The 22,877-nt window shown below is 39.0% G+C and overlaps 2 protein-coding genes across 4 annotated transcripts in view; both read left to right on the top strand.

The window, feature by feature from the left end:
- Cwf19l1 (CWF19-like 1, cell cycle control (S. pombe)) overlaps nt 1-11,538 on the top strand; it is a 28,807-nt gene extending 17,269 nt beyond the window's left edge. For both annotated transcript variants that reach the window (XM_013017858.1, XM_013017859.1), the window contains 8 exons: nt 798-882; nt 2,958-3,098; nt 4,241-4,355; nt 5,844-5,923; nt 7,256-7,465; nt 8,202-8,321; nt 8,503-8,600; nt 11,099-11,538. In XM_013017858.1, the coding sequence (XP_012873312.1) occupies nt 798-882; nt 2,958-3,098; nt 4,241-4,355; nt 5,844-5,923; nt 7,256-7,465; nt 8,202-8,321; nt 8,503-8,600; nt 11,099-11,243 (994 nt within the window). In that variant the 3' untranslated portion in view covers nt 11,244-11,538. The remainder of the gene's footprint in view (nt 1-797; nt 883-2,957; nt 3,099-4,240; nt 4,356-5,843; nt 5,924-7,255; nt 7,466-8,201; nt 8,322-8,502; nt 8,601-11,098) is intronic.
- A 1,796-nt stretch (nt 11,539-13,334) lies between these two features.
- Nucleotides 13,335-22,877, top strand: part of Chuk (conserved helix-loop-helix ubiquitous kinase) — a 33,431-nt gene continuing 23,888 nt past the window's right edge. Inside the window, exons 1-7 of one of the 2 annotated variants that reach the window (XM_013017805.1) lie at nt 13,335-13,504; nt 17,027-17,121; nt 19,624-19,738; nt 20,927-20,996; nt 21,929-22,017; nt 22,507-22,596; nt 22,740-22,864. In XM_013017805.1, the coding sequence (XP_012873259.1) occupies nt 13,400-13,504; nt 17,027-17,121; nt 19,624-19,738; nt 20,927-20,996; nt 21,929-22,017; nt 22,507-22,596; nt 22,740-22,864 (689 nt within the window). In that variant the 5' untranslated portion in view covers nt 13,335-13,399. The remainder of the gene's footprint in view (nt 13,505-17,026; nt 17,122-19,623; nt 19,739-20,926; nt 20,997-21,928; nt 22,018-22,506; nt 22,597-22,739; nt 22,865-22,877) is intronic. The other variant, XM_013017806.1, reaches the window with a different exon arrangement.

Raw genomic sequence — 22,877 nt, 5'->3', positions numbered from 1 at the left:
ATTGACCAAAATGAACTAAGCAACTTAATGGCAGGGAGGGAACAAGTGGGAAAGAGGGAACAGCTGATGCTATGTAAAACAAAAGAAATGTGCATATCACCCAATGTGGTAGAAATAACTGTATCGCAAAGCTCATAGAACTCATAAATGTTATAGACTGTGATAGACAATTTGCTCCAGGAAAGTTAGAATGTGTTTATGACTTTAATTTAGCATCACTATCCCACAATACTGTGAAATTTGAGAAATTATGTAATCACTTAATCACAATAAAATAAAAAGAGTCTCACAAACTTTCTTGCCTAGGCTGGCTTTGAACTGTGATCCTAAGATCTCAGCCTGAGTAGCTAAACTTCAACCGTTTTTATCCTCATTCACAGTATTACTATTAAAGGTATTTTCCCCCACTTAGAATACTTTTTTTTTGTTTTCACTATTTTAACTTTATATTACGTAAATGAAAAGCAAAATAAAATGACCCTTTATATCCCCATCACTTAGCTTCAGCAATTGTCAACATTTTGCTAGTTTTACAATTAGAAAACTAAAGTTTAGAGTTTGGTGCTTTTCAGAGATATGATCTCATTTCTATGTAACACTAGCCCTGTGAGGTAAGGATTATTATCCTACTAGATGGTAATGTAAGTCCTACTAGATGCATAAGTAACTTCTCTGAGATCAAAATAACTTGTAGTGGTGGACTCAGGACTTCTGCTCTTGTCTTCATATAGTCTATATATGTCAAACTGCAAATCAAAGCTAAGTGGTGGTAACCTGTTATCTCGCAACTGTTCTAGGAATCATGTTGTTTTGCAAGAAAATGCACAGCATGCCACCCGATTCATAGCTCTGGCAAATGTTGGAAATCCAGAAAAGAAAAAGGTAAAGATTAGCATATTTGGTGGTAGGCTAATATCTCCTTGATAAATGTTTATTTTGCCCAGATCATCTCTTCTCCTGAACTGTATGGTCCCAGCAGCTTCATGAGTCAGTGATTCCTTTGTAAAGTTACAGTAAAGAAAGATCAGGTTTCCTTAGATACTTTATAAAAGATTTTAGGTCCAGATTTAGGAAAATAGCAGCAGTGACAAATGAAAGGTGTTCCTTCCATATACATGTGGTTGTGTGTAGGTATTTGTGAATTTTCTCTTACATGACATTCTTGCTTGGTTCCTTTAGAAACTCCACTTAGTAGAAATAATAAAATTCTCCCATGAATTCACCTAATCCTTTCTTTTTCTTTCCTTTTCTTTCCTTTTCTTTTCTTTCTCTTGCTGTCTGTCTCTCTGTCTGGTGTGTGTGTGTGTGTGTGTGTGTGTGTGTGTGTGTGTGTGTGTGTGTGTGTGTGTGTGTGTGTGTGTGTGTGTGTGTGTGTGTGTGTGTGTGTGTGTGTTGATCTTGGGGCTGATACTCAGGGTCTGGATGCTAACCTCATCTTTTTTGCTCAAGATTGATACTCTACCACTTGAGCCATAGCTCCACTTCTAGCTTTTGGGTGGTTAATTGGAGATAAGAGTCTCCAATTAACTTTTCTGCCTGGACTGGCTTTGAATAATGATCCTCATATCCCAGCTCCCTGAGTACCTAGGATTACAGATGTGAGCCACCAGCAGCTGGCCTTAACCCTTTCTTGGCTTTGAGAATCATTAGCTATGCCTAGAATTTGTTCTTATATTGAAAAATAGTATGGATGATAAAGTAAAATATAATAGGTTGTTTCTTCAACTTCCCTGAGAGCATTTATTTTTTCAAGACAAATACTGACTGTTGTCATAGATTGAGACAGCTAAACTCACAATAATCAATGATAGAAAAATAAACAGAAAAATTTGCCTGAACAATTTGAAGACTACTCCTTTATAACATGCCATAGTCAATGTGCATACAAAAGATAAATGACTATGTCTATTTTGTTTTTTCCGTACTTGTAAGATTTTTTTTTTTTAATCTGTATGTGTGCATGTGCTAGTACTCAGGCCTGAATTCAAGGCCTCTCGTGTTTTCACTCATACCTGGCTCTCTAGTACTTTAGTCTTGAGGTTGTCTGTCCAGGCTTTCTTTGAACCTCAGTCATCCAGAGTTTTAGAATTATAGTATGAGTTACTGGCACCCAGCTCCATACTTTTAAGGTTTTAAGCTCAATTCTTTCTTAGGAAGTTTAGACTTACAATTTTAAAAGTTGTCTCTTCAAACTGAATAGCATTTGTCATATTTTTATCTGTAGCTTATTGTCAGAGACATGTGAAGCCACTCATACTTCATTCAAACAGTGTGCACATTTTAAAACTTTGTCAAACATTTTGTCTCAACCTTACCTACCAATCACCTATATATGTTTTTTTTTCCGCACTCTCACCAATATTGTTGTTGAAGTTTTTGCCAGTCTTAATAGGTGGAAGATAATCTTTTGTTGCATTTTCCTGAGGTTGAACATTATGTATATCTAAGCTTTTCAATCATTATGCCTTTAGTTCAAGATTCTAGGTATTTATAGGAATTTTTACTTGTTTGCTACTAGTCCCTAAGAAAATTTTACCAGCATTTAGCAGAATTAGTATAATATCAGAGAAGAAAACACATAGTTCTCCAATAATGGCAGTGTCTGTTGGCAAAGTTCAAAAAGACAAAAAGTTCAGAGATAGAAACAGTTTTTCTTCAAGTTTTATGGAGCAAACCTCTCTGGGCTTTGTACTCACAGTGGTCATTGTTCTTTTATACAACTAAGGAGCCTTGATCTGTGTAAGGACTGTGGCCACAAATTGTTGCTCATTACTTTGTAAGCTCATTTTAGCCCCTGCAGAAGCCATTAAATTGGCATTTGATTTACTGCTTTGTGCTCTCTGTCCACAGATTTTAATTTTATTTCAGATGCTTTCTGTGAAATGTTCATAGTAAAATAGATTGACTACATTGGGATAAACAGTATTTCCTCTATGTCATAATCTTTTTCTTTAAAGTATCTTTATGCATTTAGTATTCTTCCCATGAAACTAATGGATGCAGCAGAACTAGTAAAACAGCCTCCAGATGTCACTGAAAACCCTTACAGAAAATCTGGGAAAGAAGCATCCATAGGAAAGCAAATTCCTGCCCCTGAGGTGCGTTCTGATGTACAGATGGTATTTTGGGAGCTGGGTGTATAGTTTCATTCACAAAAACACTAATTCTTAGTCAAAATCTATTTTTGCCCTTGGTAAATCATAGTAATATTTTAACTAAATTCAGTGGGTTTTTTGTTGTTTTTTTTGGGGGGGGGTCCGGTCGTGGGGCCTGAACTCTGGGCCTGGGTGCTGTCCCTCAGCTCTTCAGCTCAGGGCTAGTGCTCTACCACTTGAGCCATAGCACCACTTCCGGCTTTTTTCTTTTTTGCTTATGTGGTGCTGAGGAATCAAACCCAGGGCCTCATTCATGCAAGGCAAGCGCTCTACCACTGAGCCACCTTCCCAGCCCCTGTTGCTTTCTTCATCCTACTCCCTCTTCTTTTTTTTTTGGGGTCTGGTCGTGGGGCCTGAACTCTGGGACTGGGCGCTGTCCCTCAGCTCTTCAGCTCAAGGCTAGTGCTCTACCACTTGAGCCACAGTGCCACTTCCGGTTTTTTTCTTTTTGCTTATGTGGTGCTGAGGAAGCGAACCCAGGGCCTTGAGCATGCAAGGCAAGCGCTCTACCACTGAGTCACCTTCCCAGCCCTCAAGAAATTTTCTTAATAGCAGACTTCTGAAATTAATATTTTCCTCATAAAAGCAAAGAATGTCAAGTTCCCTTTCTAGGATTCATGGTTTGGTTTCCTAGACTTTTCTGTGTTCTCAAAACCACTTCTCTATCTTCTCTTTTTACACTTGTTCCTAATGATTCTTTAATAATCTTTAATTAAATTTTAATTATACTTGCTTAATCTGTGAAATTATAGGAATATCCCATGTCTATGTTCATATTCAGAAAGAGGGAAAATAATTTTGGTGGGTTCATTTTGTTCTGTTTTAGACAAGAATTGTACTACTTAAAGATAATTTTAAAAGAAAAAAAAGAATTGTGCTATAACTGCATGTTAACTTGTCTTTTCAAAATGATGAATTTGTTGGTACATTAGATTAACTGTTGAGACGTGTGACTTAAGAGTCCAGACATCTGGGTTAGGAAGGTATTTATTTCCTAGAATTATCAGAACTATTCCTTTGCATTTGAATAGTATGCTACTTGTCTAAAGATTAAATAATATACTCCTCTTCCTTGGCCATTCTAGGAAGAATCAGCCTGTCAGTTCTTCTTTGACTTGAATGTAAAGCAAGGAAGGAAGCGTTCATCCACAGGCAGAGATAATAAACTTTCTTCTCACTCAAAGCAGCCTCGCAAGCCTCGTAAGTTTCTCCATTCGGTGGTCTCTTAAGTGAGCAGTAACTGTTACTTCTGGTTTATTAGGTAGATTGCTAAAAGAGCAGAAGAAACTGCAGTCATTACATTAGAAGCAAATGTAAAAGTAAAATAATACAAAGGTAGCTGGATGCCAGTGACACACACCTGTAATCTGAGCTACTCAAGAGGCTGAGCTCTGAGAATTGTGGGTCAAAGCCAGCCTGGAAATGTTGTGAGACTTTTATTTCTAATTAACTACAAAAATAAATAAATAAGCTGGACGCCGGTGGCTCACACCTGTAATCCTAGCTATTCAGGAGGCTGAGATAGGAGGATCGAGGTTCAAAGCCAGCCCAGGCAGGAAAGTCCATGAAACTCTTATCTCCAATAAACCACCAGAAAACCAGAAGTGGCACTGTAGCTCAAGTAGTAGAGCGCTAGCCTTGAGCTGAAGAGCTGAGGGACAGAGCTCAGGCCCAGAGTTCAGGCCCCACGACTGACATAAACAAACAAACAAATAAATAAATGAGTGAGTGAGTGAATGAATAAATTCTGGAAGTGTAGCTGTAGCTCAAGTGGTAGAATGTTAGCCTTGAGCAAAAAAAGCTCAGGGACAACCCCTAGATCCTTTGTTCAAGTTACAGAACTGACACAAGAAACAAAGCTAACTAACTAAATAAAAGTGTTTCAAATAGCCTTACTTTGAGACCATCTCAGGCTCTTCCTTAAAGAACTGTAGAGGAAACTCTTTTCCTTTGTGTAAAACAGGATGAAGTAAAGAAATATACCAAGTTTATGTAGATTCATAAAATAACAAAATAAACCCAGACTTTCAAGCTATCTCTACTTTCTTTATTTCAAAGATGAAGAATTTGACCTTAAGGTAGTAAACTATTACTCCTGGTCATGTGGCATATCTGGGACTGAAATTGGTAAATAGAATATCCCAATTCATTATGCTTTCATTATAGCCTATTGCTAGTTACATGCTACTCTAATATGTAATATGATTAGCATCCAATATCCCTCTGGCCTTAAGATGCTTAATAAACTATTCATAGTGAAAGGGAACATAAAACTCAATAGGTAGAGGAAGGAACCTCAAACACAGATATATCCAAAGAGGTAGAGAACTGTGTTCTCTATATACTTCCTAGAAAGGTTTTCAATTAAAAAATTTCCATCAAAGTCAAAATACACAGAATACATACTCTAATCAATATGTGCTAACCTATTTGTGGATCACCTACTTGTGAATTGGTTACAAATTTAGAACTATTTTAATAGAGGTTTACTATAATTGAAAATTATGCTAAGTTTGGGGCAAGAGGGAGATCATAGTGAAGAATTAGCCTGTCATGTCAATGTAGTATGCAGTTTTTGTAGAATATAAAGATCTGATGAGGTTGAATTCTATAAGGTGCTTTAGATGCTGTCATACTTGGACCATCATACTTGGACCATAGTAACACTTGTCTTTCTTCCACATGAAGTACAGCCTCCAGGCCCCTGCTGGTTTTGCCTTGCCAGCCCTGAAGTGGAAAAGCATTTGGTGGTCAATGTTGGCACACATGTGAGTTACTTCCATGAGTACTGAGAAGGATACATACTTGTTTATGTATTTTTATTAACTTTACTGAGGCATGATCTACATATAAAGTTTACCTGTTCAAAGTATACCATTAATTTATTTTTAGTAAGCTTACTGAACAATCCAACCATCACATAATATAGTTTAAGAACATTTCTATCTCTTCAATAAAATTTATTGGACACATTTACTCTCACTAGTTTATTTTCTGTCTTTATGAGATTGTGCATTTTGGATGTTTCACAGAACTATAATCGTATAATGCATGGTCTTCTGTGTCTGGCTCTGTTTTCTCTAGCATCATATTCTTGAGGTTCTTAGATGTTATAATATATATCAGTATTTTATTCCCTTTTATTGCCAAATAGTTTCCTTTGAATGGCCTACTACACTTCATTTTCACTTTATGGCTTTTAGAAATAAGGTTGCTGTGTTAGATTTGCATGTACATCTTGATATAGACATATTTTTCTTTCTTTTGAGTAGACACCAAGGAATAGAATGACTAGATATGATAAATTTATGTTTAACTTTTTAAGAAACTATCAATCTATTGGCCAAAATGGCTACACTGTTTTATAGTCTTACTAACAATGTATAAAGGCTTTTCTAGGGGCTAGGAAGGTGGCTCAGTGGTAGAGCACTTGCCTCGCATGCCTGAGGCCCTGGGTTCAATTCCTCAGCACCACATAAGCAAAAAGAAAAGAGTGCTAGCCTTGAGCTGAAGAGCTGAGGGACAGCACCCAGGCCCAGAGTTCAGGACCCACAACTGGACCCAAAAAATAAATAAATAAATAAAATAAGGGCTTTTCTATATCTTTACTAACAATTGAGTCTTTTTTTTTCTTTTGTAGTATTAGGAAACAAACTAAGGCTTTGTAAATCTCAAGCAAGAACTCTACCACTGAGTTATATTCTTAGCCTATTGGGTTTTTTTTTTTTTTTTCTTGTGCAGTCATGGGGCATGAACTCTGGGTCTGCGTGCTGTCTCTGCTTTTATCATCAAAGTTAGTGCTCTCACTTGAGCCACAGCTCCACTTCCAGCTTTTTCTGTGATTAATTGGATATGAGTCCCATGAAATTTCCCACCCTGGCTGGCTTAGAACTGCAATCCTCAGATCTCAGCCTCCTGAGTAGCTAGGATTACAGATGTGAGCCACTGGCACCTGGAGAAAAAAAAATCATATTTTTTGAAGCAGGAGCATCTTGAGCAATTTTTTTCTATGCCCCTAGGCTTACTCTTAGTGTAGGCTTTTTTTCCCTAGAGAATTGTACATGTAGAATTTCTGTCTCAACTCTGTGCTTCTTCTTTAGTGCTACCTTGCCCTGGCCAAAGGAGGCTTAACTGATGACCATGTCCTCATCCTGCCCATTGGACACTACCAGTCAGTGGTAGAGCTTTCAGCAGAGGTGGTGGAAGAGGTAGAGAAGTATAAAGCTACCCTGAGGCGCTTCTTTAGGAGTCGAGGGAAACAGTGTGTTCTATTTGAGAGAAATTATAAGAGCCATCACCTCCAGCTACAGGTAGGTGTTTTCTGTCCAGGAACTTAGAAGGCACTATAGTGATCTTGAGATTGGAAAATGAATAAAGAGTAGTTACATTTAAAATTTAATTGCAATTTCATAATGATATTTAAATAATATTCACTTCCAAGGCTAAAATAATCTGGTGATAAGCTGAGAGATTTCATAGGGAGGGAAGTATGTGGTGGTTGTAAGTGAACAGCAGGATGGTAAGTGCCTTGTTTAGAAAAGGAATGGATAGGTGAAAAAGGTACGAAGGAAGATGTGGGCCTTGCTAAGTCTGGAAGGAGTGTTTCATGTGAAAGCCCAGATTAAGTGAAGATTTATAAGTAGGAAATAGTCCCAGAGCTGGCATGAGATTGGCTCAGAAATTTGGTTATTTATAATTTATCTGTAGTTGTGGTGGTTTCTTTCTGGCACATTTGTTAAATTTCAAATGGGCCTGACTCTACCACATATATTATACTGGAGCTAGCAAAGGCTTGAAGACAGAGAATTCTCTCGAGCATTTTCCTACATCAAAGATTGGCTCCCACATGTAACTGGATGTCTCATAAGTTTAAGTCCTACAGACAGACTGACAGAAGCTGTCTGGCTTGAGGAGAGTCTTTGCTGAGGGGTGTTTGTTTACCCCTGTGATGGATTTGTTCCTCAGAGCTCTGTGGAACTCTGTAGATAGACAACCTTTCTGGAACCTGTGTAGAGAATTTCTCCTATTCTCCTTACCTCTACGCAGGTCATTCCTGTGCCACTTAGCTGCTGTGCTACAGATGACATTAAAGATGCCTTCATTACCCAGGCACAAGAGCAACAGATAGAACTGTTGGAAATCCCAGAACACTCAGACATTAAGCAGGTAAAATAGTGTTGGGAGGTGTGTCGGGGGTGGCGGTGGGGATGGGATGGTGATGTTCAGGGTGGTGTCAAAATCTGTTTCTTACATTTCTGGACTGAATGCTTTGCTAAATGAGAGCTTATTGAAATGGGTTATAAAATTCCAAAGCATTATTATATCATCCTATAACTGTTTACTTTAGATTGCACAGCCAGGAGCAGCATATTTTTATGTTGAACTTGACACAGGAGAGAAGCTTTTCCATAGAATTAAAAAGAATTTTCCTTTGCAATTTGGAAGGTTTGTATGTTTTCATTCTTTTGAATGTATTTTCACTAGACATACTATCAACAAATGATGGGCTGCTTAGATAACTGAAAAAAAAAACAAATAGCACACAGTCCTTCCCTATGAAGCTTATAGTCTTAGACAAGTCAGGTATTTATATATATGATGTAATACAAAATGTCAGCAATACCATAGCAAGATTTTAGAGAATAATGTACTTTAGAAATTCAGCGAAGAGCTTATTTCTATTTGGCATTAAGCTTTATGGAAAGGTCAAAGTTGAACTTGACAGATTTAGATGGCTATGATTGGGATAAGGAAATTAGTTACCTAAGGGAATGTTACCATTTGAGCATATGCTGTGGGTCTGGCATATGCAGAACTTCACGTGCATTGCTTCATTTAATTTTTACAACTCTAGCAAGGTCCTGGTGACTCACTCCTGGAATCCCTAGCTGCCCAGGAGATTCTCACCTAGAGGATCATGATTTAAACCAGCCTAGGCAGAAAAGTCCAAGAGACTATTTCCAAACTAGTCTGCAAAAAGCAGAGCCGGAGGCATGTCTCAAGTGGTAGCGTTTGGAAGTGACGCTGTGGCTCAAGTGGTAGAGCTCTAGCCTTGAACTGAAGAGCTAAGGGACAGCGTTCACGCCCAGAGTTCAAGCCCCATGACCAACCCAAAAAATTATAAAATGTGCTCAAGTGGTAGCGTAACACACACACATACACACACACATGCATGCACACATGCACGCATGCATGCACCCCAAAAAAGTCTTCACAACTCTGTAAGGTAAATACTATTGATTTAATTTACCACTGCGGAAAATGATGGTCTAGAGCAGAGCTTCTGCCCAATAGAACTTTCAGTAAGGATGAAATCCTTCTCAGGCTTCACTTCTCATGTCAGGCAGAACAGGATAAGCTAGGCCAATATTGAAGACACAAACTTAAGATGAAAGAAAGGGAAGTAGATAAAGCACAGACCATGTTACCAATGCTGCTGTTGTTTGCAGCTGTCTGTTTATACTGTTAGAACTGTTTATAGTGTTAGAACTGAGTGAGCCTTGATCCCTTCTCTGGACTAATTTTGAAAGTCTCCAAGAAATCACCCCATTACATAAGTCCAGCAAATGTGGTTTACTTTTTCAGAAAGATTTGTTGATAAGGCGGGTGCCAGTGGGTCACTCCTGTAATCCTAGCTACTCAATAGGCTGAGATCTGAGGCCTGTTTGAAGCCAGCCAAGGCAGGAAAAAGCTTGTGAGACTCATGTCCAATTAATTACCAGAAAAGATGGAAGTAGAACTGTGGTAGAGTGCTAGCCTTGAGGAAAAAAAAAAAAACAACTCAGGAACAGCACCCAGGCCCTGAGTTCAAACCTCAGGACCAGCACCAAAAATAATATATACATATATATATATATATATATATGTACATATATATAAAAATAATAACCTAGAACAGTGCTTTGGGTATTTCAGTTGATCTTTTCATTGTTGCCTTAGCAAAAGATATGCTTGTGCACAGTGATACATAGGTATGCCAAGCCCACAAAAGGGAGATCCTTTGAATGTTTTTTGTGATCCTATAGTCATTTGATTAAACCATGAATATTTTTTGGAATACCTATAGTCAATAGCATCTTCTACTTATAAAATACTTGAAAGGTCATTTTTTTCCCCCGCTGTATAGGAAAACTGTTTCTATCATCATTTTACAAATAAAGAAGCAAGCTCAAAGGTTTGCCCAAAGAGCTAAGATTAATTCAGGTCTTTTGACTTTTAGAAGATTCCTGTGATTTTTTTCTAACTCTTCTGTTTACTGTAGCTTCAATATTGAAGATGAACCAAATATTTCTAACATGTCAAAATAAAACAAATTTAAAAAATTGAAATTAGAAGCAGCTGCGTATATATTTGTATTGTAGTTGTTCTCTAGTCCTGATGAGAGCCAAGATAGGTTTTCTTCATATTGAACTTTTGTAGTGTGTCTTGGTCAAGGTAAGCCTGTAGAAGGAAAAGCAGAATTTTAAGTCAGATGGTTATGGCACATGACAGTACTGTATCCTCCACAAACTCGTGGTCTAATTGGATAACAAAATTAAGTTATAACACAGCTAGTACGGTGCTTTGATTGTGTTACCTTTGTACTTCACAAACCCCTATGAGGTAGGTGCTCTTACTTGAGTTCATAAATGCAAGAATGAGGTGAAGAAATTGTTTAAGTCATAGATAGCAAGTAGCAGGGTTCAGAATGGAATCCATTCTCTGGTATCTAACATTAGAGCTTACCCTCTTTATTTTGTCATGTTTGTTTTTTTTCTTCTAAGTACCACAGAAGATTTTAATAGACTGAGCCATCTTGTGTAGGGGAGCAGTAAAAGCAAAATCAGAGAAATCTGTTAGTTTCTGTGGGTGATATTAGAGAGTTCTGGCTGGAGAGAAGTGGAAGGATGATGGAGTTTGGGGCTAGTAAATCCCATTTTAACAACTTTGTGCTTTTTCTGAAGAGAGGTACTGGCCAGTGAGTTCATCCTTAATATTCCTGACAAATCTGACTGGAGGCAGTGTCAGATCAGCAAGGAAGGAGAGGAAACCCTAGCTGGACGCTTCCGGAAAGATTTTGAGCCCTTTGACTTCACTCTAGATGACTAAACAAAAGGAAAGACATTATGAACTTGACAGGAAATTGTTGCTGCCTGCTTTTTAAATGAAATTGCAGTCTCCCATGAAGACTGTCTGCTACTTTTTTTGTGCATTCTCATGGAACTGGCTTGTGCAGTAAGATGTTTAGGATTGATCTTTTTTTTCCTTATAAGTCATTCTAGGATGAAAATTATATGCTAAAAGAATTTGAATGTCTTATCCAGCTCTAAGAACAACTTCTGTTTATTTACATTTTTTACACACTTGTAAACTACCAAATAAAAATCCAGATGCTTTTCCATGGTGTGAATTGTCTTATGCTGTATTCCCTAGGTCCTGTGAAATGAGGTCAAGTGTAATCTGAGGGGCCAATGTTTTAGGTCTAGCTGTTATCCCTGAATTATATAGAGTGGTTTTCCCTGAGCAACCAAGGTAGAGAAGGAACTCATAGCCTATGAATTATAACATTAATCTCACTCATAAATAAGAGCCTATTTAGTCCTCCAGATTTTTAATGCCTGAATAACAGGCATTTTTCTAGGCTCCAAGAGTATAAGCATTACGGTCTAATTGGGAAGAGGTAGAACAGATTAGCAAAAATCTTTTAGATTTCTGAGCTAGCTCACAGATGTATCCAGTGTACTGCTGGGTAGTTCTAAACTCATGGAGATTTGAGTTGATAGGATTTTAGCAATCATCAGAGGATAGGCCAAAAATGGAATTATGAGAATAGATGAAGTTAAAATAAGGTGAACATAGTCCTAAATTAAGAGTGACCTCTATTTAAGGAGTGGAAATAAAGTAATGAGAGTAAGTGGAGAAGGTGCAGCAAGATCACAGGAAAATGCTGGGTCTTAGAAGCTAACAGAAAAAAAAAAACAATTTCTTGTATAAGGCACTTAAAGGTCTGACAATTTCTCATAATCCTCACAAAATCTTTGTGAGATATCTCCATTTTACACATGAAAAAAGTCAGGCTTTCAAATCCAAAGATTATGGAGACTGGGGCCAACAATTCCAGGAATTTAAGAAAGAAAAGAAAAGAAAAGAAAGAATGGAAGTGTTTAAAAATTAACTATGGGAACAATCTGGTTTCTGCGAAGTTAGCCACTAGGGAATTCAGCCCAATTGTCACTGCTTCTACTCCACATCCTTTCTGAGTGTATTTAACAGCAAAAGAGAGGAATTCATACTGTTACAACTCAGCTGTGATGTATTTTCAAAAGCTCATTTGCTATTACCTCCAAGTCTGATACTCTACTTGCATGAAAAAAACACAAATCATGGAAACCAGCATCTTCCATACACTCACAACGTTATTAATGACCCATAATATTGACTGCATTGTGCAGAACTCATATTTTGGTTGCATTGTTATTGTTCCATCTACTTTGTTAATTGAGATTGATTGGCTCCTGGAGAGCCAGGAGCTGGATTTCAAGCTCACCTGGCAGCCTTGGAGCAGCCTTTGGAAAGGGCTTTTCAGCCAGTCTTGGCAAACCTACATCTGCAGACTGTTTGACAGCAAGTTGCTTGAGGCATTTAGGGAAGTTTCCAAAGTATGAAAGAACATTTTTCCCCCCATTCTGGAATAATGTCACATCCTAGAGTTGGAATTATAGATAGGAAGATGTGGAATGACGTTTCTGAAACAGGTGTGTAAGAAATGGTGGGCTTTGAAGGCGAATGCATTCAAAAACCATATTAGTCAAGGATTCTTAAGTCTTTGGATTCCGCACTACTTAAATCCCAGGTGGCTTTGGCCACGGTCGGTTCAGCGGGTCCAGGGCTGGAAAATGGACGTTTGAGACCCGAATGCAAACCGGTGGAGAGGATGACTCATTTAGAAGAGACCGACATGGGAGGCTGCTCTGGAATGTGTTTGGAAGAGAATGTCGGATTTGGAGAGGTCTTATTTTTCAAAACTAAGAAAGGGAAAGTGCCCAAGGCGCTACAGAGGACGAACCGAGAAGCTCCGGCCGTCCTCCTCACTTCTTTTCAGCAGCCGAGGCCTCACTCGGGCTTAAACGGGGGCGGAGCTCTTCCTGAAGCCGTTACCGGAAGTGACGCAACATCTCGCGAGAAGAAAGAACCGCGAGTCTCGGCGGTCCCGGAACCGGCCTGGGAACAGCGGCGCCGCCTAAGGCCGCTAGCCCTCCCGCCCCATGGAGCGGCCCCCGGGGCTGCGGCCGGGCGCGGGCGGGCCTTGGGAGATGCGCGAGAGGCTTGGCACGGGTGGCTTCGGGAACGTCTGTCTGTACCAGCATAAGGTGAGGCAGGGCGCGGCGGAGGGCTTGTCCGGGCGGCGGCGGAACCCCGGGCTGTCAGTGGGTAAGGCTCTGTGGGCGCGTTCCCGGGCCGTGTTTGTGGGCCAGTGAGCGAGTGTGCGTGTGCGGTGCGCGTGCGTGCGCGCGCGCGCGCTGCTGTGCCCGGGAGCCTGGGAGGCAGGTCCGTCTGTGCATCCGGGTCCCGAGCCAGCGTGGTGAGAACTGTGTGATGAGTGTCAGGATGTGAGCAGCGGTTTCGCGAGTGTGGCAGCGCGTGTGTCTCTGTGAGTGTGCTGTCGGGATGCGCGCAGAGTGCGTACGTGTGAGTGTGAATGGGAGAGAAAACAGGGCGGAAGGACCGGCAAGGCACTGTCGGGTGTGTCTGTAGGCAAGGAAGGGGAGAGCCTTGGTAAACTTGAGGACTAGGGGGGTGTATTCCAGGTAGCTATGAGGGTGAACTGCTTGCCGATCGTGGCTTCAAAGGGAAGTCGGTAGATTGGAAGTCGGGGGGGGGGGGAAGGGGTTAATCTGTGGAAGACAGCTAACAGCACACGAAGGAAATCTGCTTTAGTGGAGAACGCTTAACCATTGTAACAGCAGTTAATTATGTGTGAGTCACGTGGCTTTTGATACACCAATTAAAAAGTATGAACCCTTTCCCTGGAGGAAAAATGCTCCAATGAACATCCGCACAACTTGGTGCCTGGCCATTAGAAGGTTTCATGCCTTCCAGGAGGGCATTTTAGGTGAATAGAGCCCGAACTACCACTTCCCAGAGTTCAAGCCCCATGACCCACAAAAACAAACTATATATATTTTGTTTGTTTGTTTGTTTTTATGGGTTTTGCCTATCCTGGGGCTTGATCTCAGGGCCTGCACACTGGCCCTCAGCTTCTTTTTGCTCAAGGCTAACACTCTACCACTTGAGCCATAGCACCACTTCTGGCTTTTTCTGTTTATGTGCTACTGAGGAATCAAACCCAGGACTTCATGCATGCAAGGCAAGCACTCCACTAAGCCAATTCCTAGCCCCATTTTAATCATTTTTAATATAGTAACATTAAGCACATTAACACTGGCATGAAGCCATCATTGCCATCCATCTCCAAAACTTTTTCATCTTCCCAAACTGATACTCTGTTCCCATTAGACAGCTCTTCATTTCCTCTTCTCCCCAGCTCCTGACAGTAGCATTCTGATTTTTCATGTATGTGTGCTGGTCCTGGGACTTAAACTTAGGGCCTGTGTGCTGTCCCTGAGCTTTTGTGCTCAAGGCTAGTACTTGATCCACACCTCCACTTCCACCTTTTTCCCTGATGGTTAATTGGAGATAAGAGACTTATGGACTTTTCATGCCTAGGCTGGCTTTGAACTGCTATCCTCACACTCAGCCTTTGAGTAGAGTAATCCCATTACTCCTATAATATGGGTAAGCTACCCATGCCAGTCCCATTCTATCTTTTTGTTTCCATGCTGTATTTTTTGTTTCCATTTCATTAGATACATAGATAGATAAATAGATAGATAGATAAAATTTTATTGTTATTATTAAGGAGATGTTTCCATGTCCTAAGTCAGGTAATGTGTACAATTCTTTTTTTAGGTAATGTCACCCCTTCCTTTGTTTTCCCTCAGTTGAATTCATCGCCTTTTAAATGGAAGAGATTTGGGGTCCACTGAAGTCTTAGAAATACCATGGAGTACTTTATAAATGGGTATAGGGTTTCAGTAGTAGAGTACATCCCTGATATGCACAAGGTCTTGGGTTTGAGCCCTGCACTAAAAAAATAAAAAGAGGAAGGGAAGGAGAAGGAGGATACATTATTAGTGTTGCCAGTATATGTGTAATATGAATTGGATGGCTTTAAATTTAGTCAGAATTAGCCAGAAAGTGTTAGGGGTGGGGGAGCAGGGGGCAGCTGGGAAGGGATGTGAAGGGTAAACAAAGGAGGAGGCTACAATGTTTGATAAGAAATGTACTCATTATCTTGCCCATGTAATTGTAACCCCTCTGTACAGTATGTTCACAATAAAAAATAAAAAAAAGAGGCGTTAGGTTCATTTTATAGATACACAAACAGAAGTTTAGACCTTCCTAGGATTTTTTTCTATGTCATTTGAAATGCAAAGGTGAGGTTCTGATTTTGGAGCTTTTCCTGCACTAGCCTTGTTCATATGAACACTATTTATTGCTGTTTTTGAGACCAGGGACCCCTGAAGTCTAGTTTTCATTTTAGTTATGCTGACATTTGGGGTTTTGTTAGTTGTCTTGACTGAATTTAAAGAAAGGGATCCTTGGGGAGATAGAATTTTAAATTTTTCTAGCAGTATGTATAAGATGGTATTCTGAAGAGACCTGTTACAGAATTAGCTTCAGTCACTTTTTGCATAAGTCCCCAGTTTAAGAGTTCATTTTAATGCATTTATTTAATAATTTTAGTTTATTTAAATTATTGGCTAAAGAGAGCTATAGTTTTTGTTCATTTTGTTTATTCCCTGTTGTTACTATTTGTTATTTTTATACCCTTTGTATGTAAGTTTATCTGATTTGGGGAAGGGAAGGGAATCACAGAAACAGACAAAGGATGAACCAGTACACAGTGACACTCACCAGACACTATGTTAGAAATGAACTTTACAACATGGGGAGAAGGGAAATGGGGAGGAAAACAGGTGAAAATGAGAGAGGGGGAAACACTGTTCAAAAAGAAATATATTCATGACCTTACCTATGTAACTGTAATCCCTCTGATATTACCTTTACAATAAAATTTTAAAAAGAGAGAGAGATGGATAATGCTTAATAAAACTAAAAAGAATATTGTTAGTCAGGCACTAGTGGCTCGTGCCTAAGGTCCTGCTACATGGGAGGCTGAGATCTGAGGTTTGGGGTTTGAAGCCATCCTAGGCAAGAAAGTCTGTAATACTCTTATGTCCAATTAAGTATCAAAAAGCTGGAAGTGGAGTTATTTTTTTTTCAGGCAGAAAAAAGTTTATTGGGGGTGGTGGGGTAGAGACCAAACTGTAGACCGCAGGACATGGGCTGGAAGTGGAGTTATTTTTTTTTTTCAGGCAGAAAAAAGTTTATTGGGGGTGGTGGGGTGGAGACCAAACTGCAGACCACAGGACATGGAGGCATAGAGACAGAGGGAAAGGAGAAGGAGAAAAAGAGTGGAAGTGAAGTAATAACCAGAGTAGTAGAACATTAGCCTTGAGCAAAAAAAATCACAGGGATAGCACCCAGACCCTGAGTTCAAACCCCAGAACAAGAAAAAAAAAAAGTATGGTTTCCCTGGTTTGACATTTGTTTGATTATAAGAATATTATTTAGGGGGGGAGAGGGGAGGCTGGGAAGGGATGTGAAGGGTAAACAAAGGAGGAGGCTGCAATGCTTGGTAAGAAATGTACGCATTATCCGGCCCATGTAATTGTAACTCCTCTGTACAGTATGTTCACAAATAAAATAAAATTAAAAAAAAGAATATTATTTATTTATATTTCTTGTTGATTTTTCTGTTTTGACAGGAACTTGATCTCAAAATAGCAATTAAATCATGTCGCCTAGAGCTAAGTACTAAAAACAGAGAACGGTGGTGCCATGAAATCCAGATCATGAAGAAGTAAGTGTACTTGATAACTTATTATATCTTCACTTCTTTTTTTTTTTTTTGCCAATCCTGGGGCCTAAACTCTGGGCCTGCGTGCTTTTATCCCTCAGCTCTTCAGCTCAAGGCTAGTGCTCTTCCACTTGAGCCACAGCACCACTTCCAGCTTTTTCGAACTCAGGGCCTCATGCATATGAGGCAAGCACTCCACCACTGAGCCACCTTCCCAGCCTCCCATATCTTCACTTCTACAGCTAGTCAGTTGTTGCCATAGAGAAAGAGGGCAGAAATCTACTTTTCTCAGGACCTTTTAGGGAGCATATTTTTCTGTAATAAACATATGTATTCTATTTCAGATAATATGATTAAGAAAGCTTAGTTTAAAAAGTTAGTTAAGTATTAGGAAACTTGGCCCTCTAAAAGCAGAATTTCTTTCTTTTGGATATTGGACAGCTGTACAATTAGTGCAGAAATCATTGTTCTCATTTCTTCTGCACCTACTTCTGTTAAATAATTTATCTATTGTTTTGTAGAAAATTATCCCCAGATTCAGAGGCTTGAAATTATAAACCTTTAGTTTCTGTAGTTTAAGAATTAAGTTAGCTCTGTGATTCTAGCTGAGGACCTCTCCTTGAGACATTCAGAATGTTGACTGGAGCTACAGATATGTAAAGAGATGACTGGGACTGTAGTATTAGCTTTCAGGCTCATTTACATGGCTGTGGCTGGAGATATCAATTCCTCACTATGTGGGCCTCTCCCCAGGAAAGCATGATTATCTAAATGACATGGCATGAGCTTCCCCAGAGCAGGTGGGTTTCTGTGAGAAAAAAATGCAAGGTGATAGATCTCTCATGAAATTTCCTTGGAAGTTACACTTCATTTTTTCCATTGCATTCTGTTTTTTAGATATGAGTCACTAAGTACTCAAGGAGAATAAAATTAAGCTCATGAAAGGTAGAAGTAGAGCCAGGTGCTGGTGGCTCAGCCCTGTAATCCTAGCTACTCAGGAGGCTGAGATCTAAGGATCGTGGTTCAAAGCCATCCTAGGCAGGAAAGACGTGAGACTCTTATCTCCAGTAAACCACCAGAAAACCAGATATGGGCTCAAATGGTAGAGAGCTTACCTTGAGCTGAAGAGCTCAGGGACAGTGCCCAGGCCCAGAGTTCAAGCCCCATGACTGTCAAAAAAAAAAAAAAAAAGGAAAGAAAGAAAAGAAAGGTAGAAGTAGACATATTTTAAACTTTCACAGATCCTGTGTCCATCATTAGTATGTTTAGAGATCATTCCTGTAGTAGTCATAACAGCCTTGTGTTTAGGTATTCCTAAACACAGGTGACACTCATACTGATAGTTAATAGCTGGTAGACTAGATTTGAGATGAATGCTCTGACTGTAGTGCTATGCTCAACTCTCTTTTTATGGCTCTCAAACTCACTATGTGGCAGAATCATCAAGAAAACTCAATAATATAAATCCTCTGGTCCTCCATATGGAGTATTGTTTCTTTAGTTCCTTGGACATGGAAATCTATTCCAGTTTTGGGATCCATTGCCTCATGAGGATGATGATGATAAATTATTGTTTAAAAAAAGAAGAGCTACCAAAAGCAAGCATAGCCAGGTGCCAGTATCTCATGCCTGTAATCCTAGCTACTCAGGAGGCTGATATCTGAGGATCCTGGTTCAAAGCCAGCCCAGGCAGGAAAGTCCATAGACTCTTATCTCCAGTATACCACTAGAAAACTGGAAATGGAGCTGTGGCTCAAGTGGTAGAGCACTTGCCTTGAACTGAAGAGCTGAGGGACAGTGCCCAGGCCCAGAGTTCAAGCCCCACAACCGACCAAAAAACAACCAAGCAAACAAAACATATAACATGATTAAGTATGAATTATATTTATGCATAGATTACAACCTGGAAGAAAATAGGCGCATAGTGCTCACTTCTGGGTAACATTGTAATAACTACAAGAGAGGCAGTATAATAGGCTTTGAAGCCAGACTATCATAGTTAAGTCTTTATTGAATACCTACTTACTGTTCAGTCATATGTTACTTAAGTAATTTATGCTTGCTTCCATTTTCTCCTGTGTGGTGAGACTATTAATAAATCTACGTGTATTAGGATTGTGGCAAGTTAATATATGTAAAATGCTTATTCCTTGGCACATAGAAATATAATGATGAGGGGGCGGGGAGGATTGGAGGGGGGAGGGAGGATGGGAAGGGGAAACAAAGGAGGAGGCTACAATGCTTGATAAGAAATGTACTCATTATCTTGCCCATGTAATTGTAACTCCTGTGTACAGTATTTTCACAATGAAAAAAAAGAAATATGATAGTATTTTATGCATTTTTCCTTCTAAATTAGTAGTTTTTATTTATACAAGTCAGAATTTACAATTTTATAAATAATACCAGTCTTTCTCCCTTATCTCAACTACTCTCACCTCAGTTTAGCTGTGATTTCAAATTTCCTGGAAAATTTTTGTTTATAATGTTTTCCCTTCTTGTTAGGTTGAACCATGCCAATGTCGTAAAGGCCTGTGATGTTCCTGAGGAACTGAACTTTTTGATTAATGATGTGCCTCTTCTTGCAATGGAATACTGCTCTGGAGGGGATCTCCGGAAGGTAGTGCAGATATTCTGAGATGATGAGCTAATAAATCACAAACTTCAGCAGTGTTTGAATCATACACAATATGTTAAACTAGACCTAGGATAAGAATCAGAGAACTATGGCCTGCTAGCTATTTTGTAATCAAGTTATTTTGGAACACAGTCCATGCTCATGACTGCTCTCTTTTAGAATTGAGTAGCTGTGATAGAGGCATATTAGTTGTACAGCCTAAAGTATTTACTATCTAGCTATTGCAGAAAGACAGAAAGAGCTTTATTTGTTGAACCTTAATTTAGCATGAGCATTTCCAAGATAAGATTGTTAGCAAGACATCAAAAAAATACTGTCTTTGTATTGTAGTCTTTCTTATCCCATTTTAAATGAGTCCATATGGAGATATGTATGTGTGTTTGTGTGTGTGATGTTTCAACCTTTCCCAGTTTCAGATACCTCTACCTCTGATCTTCAATATGAGCCTCAACATGACATTTACACATCACATCCTCAGTATGGATTTGTTGGTTTCTTTTTCTCTTTTCTTCCCTTTTCTTTTCTTTTCTTTCTCTTTTTCTTCCTTTCTTTTATTTTCTTCCTTTTTCTCTTTCTTTTGTTCTTTCTTCCTTTTTTTCTTTCGTGCGCGCGCGCGCGTGTGTGTGTGTGCGCATGCGTGCGTGCGTGTGTGTGTGTGTGTGTGTGTGTGTGTGTGTGTCTGGGGTTTGAACTTAAGGCTTTATGGTTGCCTGGTAGGTACTCTACTGTTTGAGCCATACTTCTAGCCCTTTTGGGGATAGTGTCTTGCTTTTTACCTGGGCTGATCTGGACTATACTTCTTCTGTTTATATTTCCTTCCACAGCTGGGAAGGCAGGTATATACTACCATGCACAGCTTTTCTATGGAGATAGGGTCTTGTGAATTTTTTTGCATTGACTGGCCCTGAACCTCTGTCTCCTAAGAAGTTGAGACTACAGATATGAGCCCCTTGAACTTTGGATCCTTCTGCTTTAGCCTCCCTGAGTGCAGGGATTACCAGCACCTCAGTATTGGCTATTTCCACACATACACAGTTTCTTAAAATTTATCATCATTAGTTATTTTTTCATTTAATGTTCTCTTAGAGTGTAATGATTAGTATGTGTGCTATTAATGCCCAGCAGTTTGCAGTACATATTTTTTAACTTCTTTTTCCCCCGCAAATTTAGCTTCTCAACAAACCAGAAAATTGTTGTGGACTTAAAGAAAGCCAGATACTTTCTTTACTGAGTGATATAGGTATGTATTCAATATTAAAATGCCATTGTAATTTAATGCTCTTTAGTCCACAAAAGATTCTGTGTATTGCATAGAGACTAAGAGTTGTTTAAATATGCAAAGCATGGAGATTTTTAACATTTATAGGAAATTATAAAAATCCAGTGCAGTTGATACTAAGTTAAAATTATTATACTTTCTTATTTATTCTTTGGTTTTGATTAAGAGCCTTTCTTTATCTAATAGTTGTTCCAGTTGTTGATCAATGTTGTAAAATGTTTTTCAATTTTTTTCTTCCACCCCAAATGACAGTACTTTTTTGACAATGTAATTGCTATCTCTTAGGGTAAAAGTCTCTGTTTATCAGAATTACTACTGAAAAATACTTAAAATAACCACTGCATAGGCCCTTGGAGCTAGCAAAAGCCATTATATTTTGATATTGCTTTTCATTTTTAGGAGCCCAAGTCTAGTTGAAGAAAGTAATTTAGAAATTTTGGGTACTTTTTTTCCAATTTATTGTTTTCTTTTTTGTCTGTCATGGGGCTTGAACACTGGGCTTGGGTGCTGTCCCTCAGCTCTTCAGCTCAAGGCTAGCACACTACCACTTGAGCCACAGCACCCACTTCCGGCTTTTTCTGTTTATGTGGTGCTGAGGAATCAAATTCAGGGCTTCATGCATGGGAGACAAGCACTCTACCACTGAGCCACCTTCCCAGCCCTATTTTATTTTCTTAGAATGTTAATTCTAATATGTTAAATGAACATAAAATTCTTCAATATTTGTTTAATTGTTCTGTATTTTCTGAACTACTGCATTATTAGTTACACATGTATAATGGTCCATATAAATTTGACCATCAGAGCAGATCAATGCAAAATATAAGATAATTTTTAACTCATTGTTTCAGTGAGTTAAAGTATATTCAAAATATATTTTGAATTTTATTTAGGATCTGGAATTCGGTATTTGCATGAAAACAAAATCATACATCGAGATCTAAAACCTGAAAATATAGTTCTTCAGGATGTTGGTGGAAAGGTAGGTAAAACTTACAGAATTGTCTATGTCATTTGCATATAGTCTCCCTTATATGGTCAGCCTTTGAGTTTTTTGTCCCTGCTGTGCATCCATAATATTCTCATCATTCTCTGTTTCAGTTCTTACCACACTGGAGAATAGTTGGTGGGGGCTGGGGGGAGGAGGGGCTTGATATTAAGTCCTGGACACTGTCCCTGAGCTTTTTAGGCTACTGCTCTACCACTTGAGCAGTAGCTGCACTTCTAGCTTTTTGGTGGTTAATTGGAGATAAGAATCTCAAAAACTTTCTTATCCAGTTGGCTTTGAACCATGATCCTCAGGTCTTAGCCTCCTAAAAAAGAAGCCCCGCCTTCATTCTCCTTTTTCTTTCTTCTTCAATCTAGTACCTAGTACAGGTTCAGCAAGAATTCTACCACTGAGTTACATGCCAGCCTGCCTTTCCTTTTTAAATATTTCAGCCACTTTCACTTAATTTGTCTTGTTTTATAGATAATGCATAAAATAATTGATCTGGGATATGCCAAAGATGTTGATCAAGGAAGTCTCTGTACATCTTTTGTTGGAACACTACAGTATCTGGTGAGATTTGTATTATTTCCTTGAATTTAAATGTATAAAATTCTCATCCTTATTTCTGAAGGTTATAAATATAGTAATTCAAATTAAAGTATCTTTTCCCTTACAGTATTGGCATTTAAAGCATTTTTTTTCCTCTTCTTAAGGCCCCAGAGCTCTTTGAGAATAAACCTTACACAGCTACTGTTGATTATTGGAGCTTTGGAACTATGGTGTTTGAATGTATTGCTGGATATAGGCCTTTTTTGCATCATTTGCAGCCATTTACCTGGTAAGACATGGCA

This window comes from Dipodomys ordii, unplaced genomic scaffold (genome assembly GCF_000151885.1).
Source record: "Dipodomys ordii isolate 6190 unplaced genomic scaffold, Dord_2.0 Scaffold36, whole genome shotgun sequence".
NCBI classification, from domain to species: domain Eukaryota; kingdom Metazoa; phylum Chordata; class Mammalia; order Rodentia; family Heteromyidae; genus Dipodomys; species Dipodomys ordii.
Note: the sequence above shows the minus strand (reverse complement) of the source record. Positions and strands in the feature narration are given on the sequence as shown.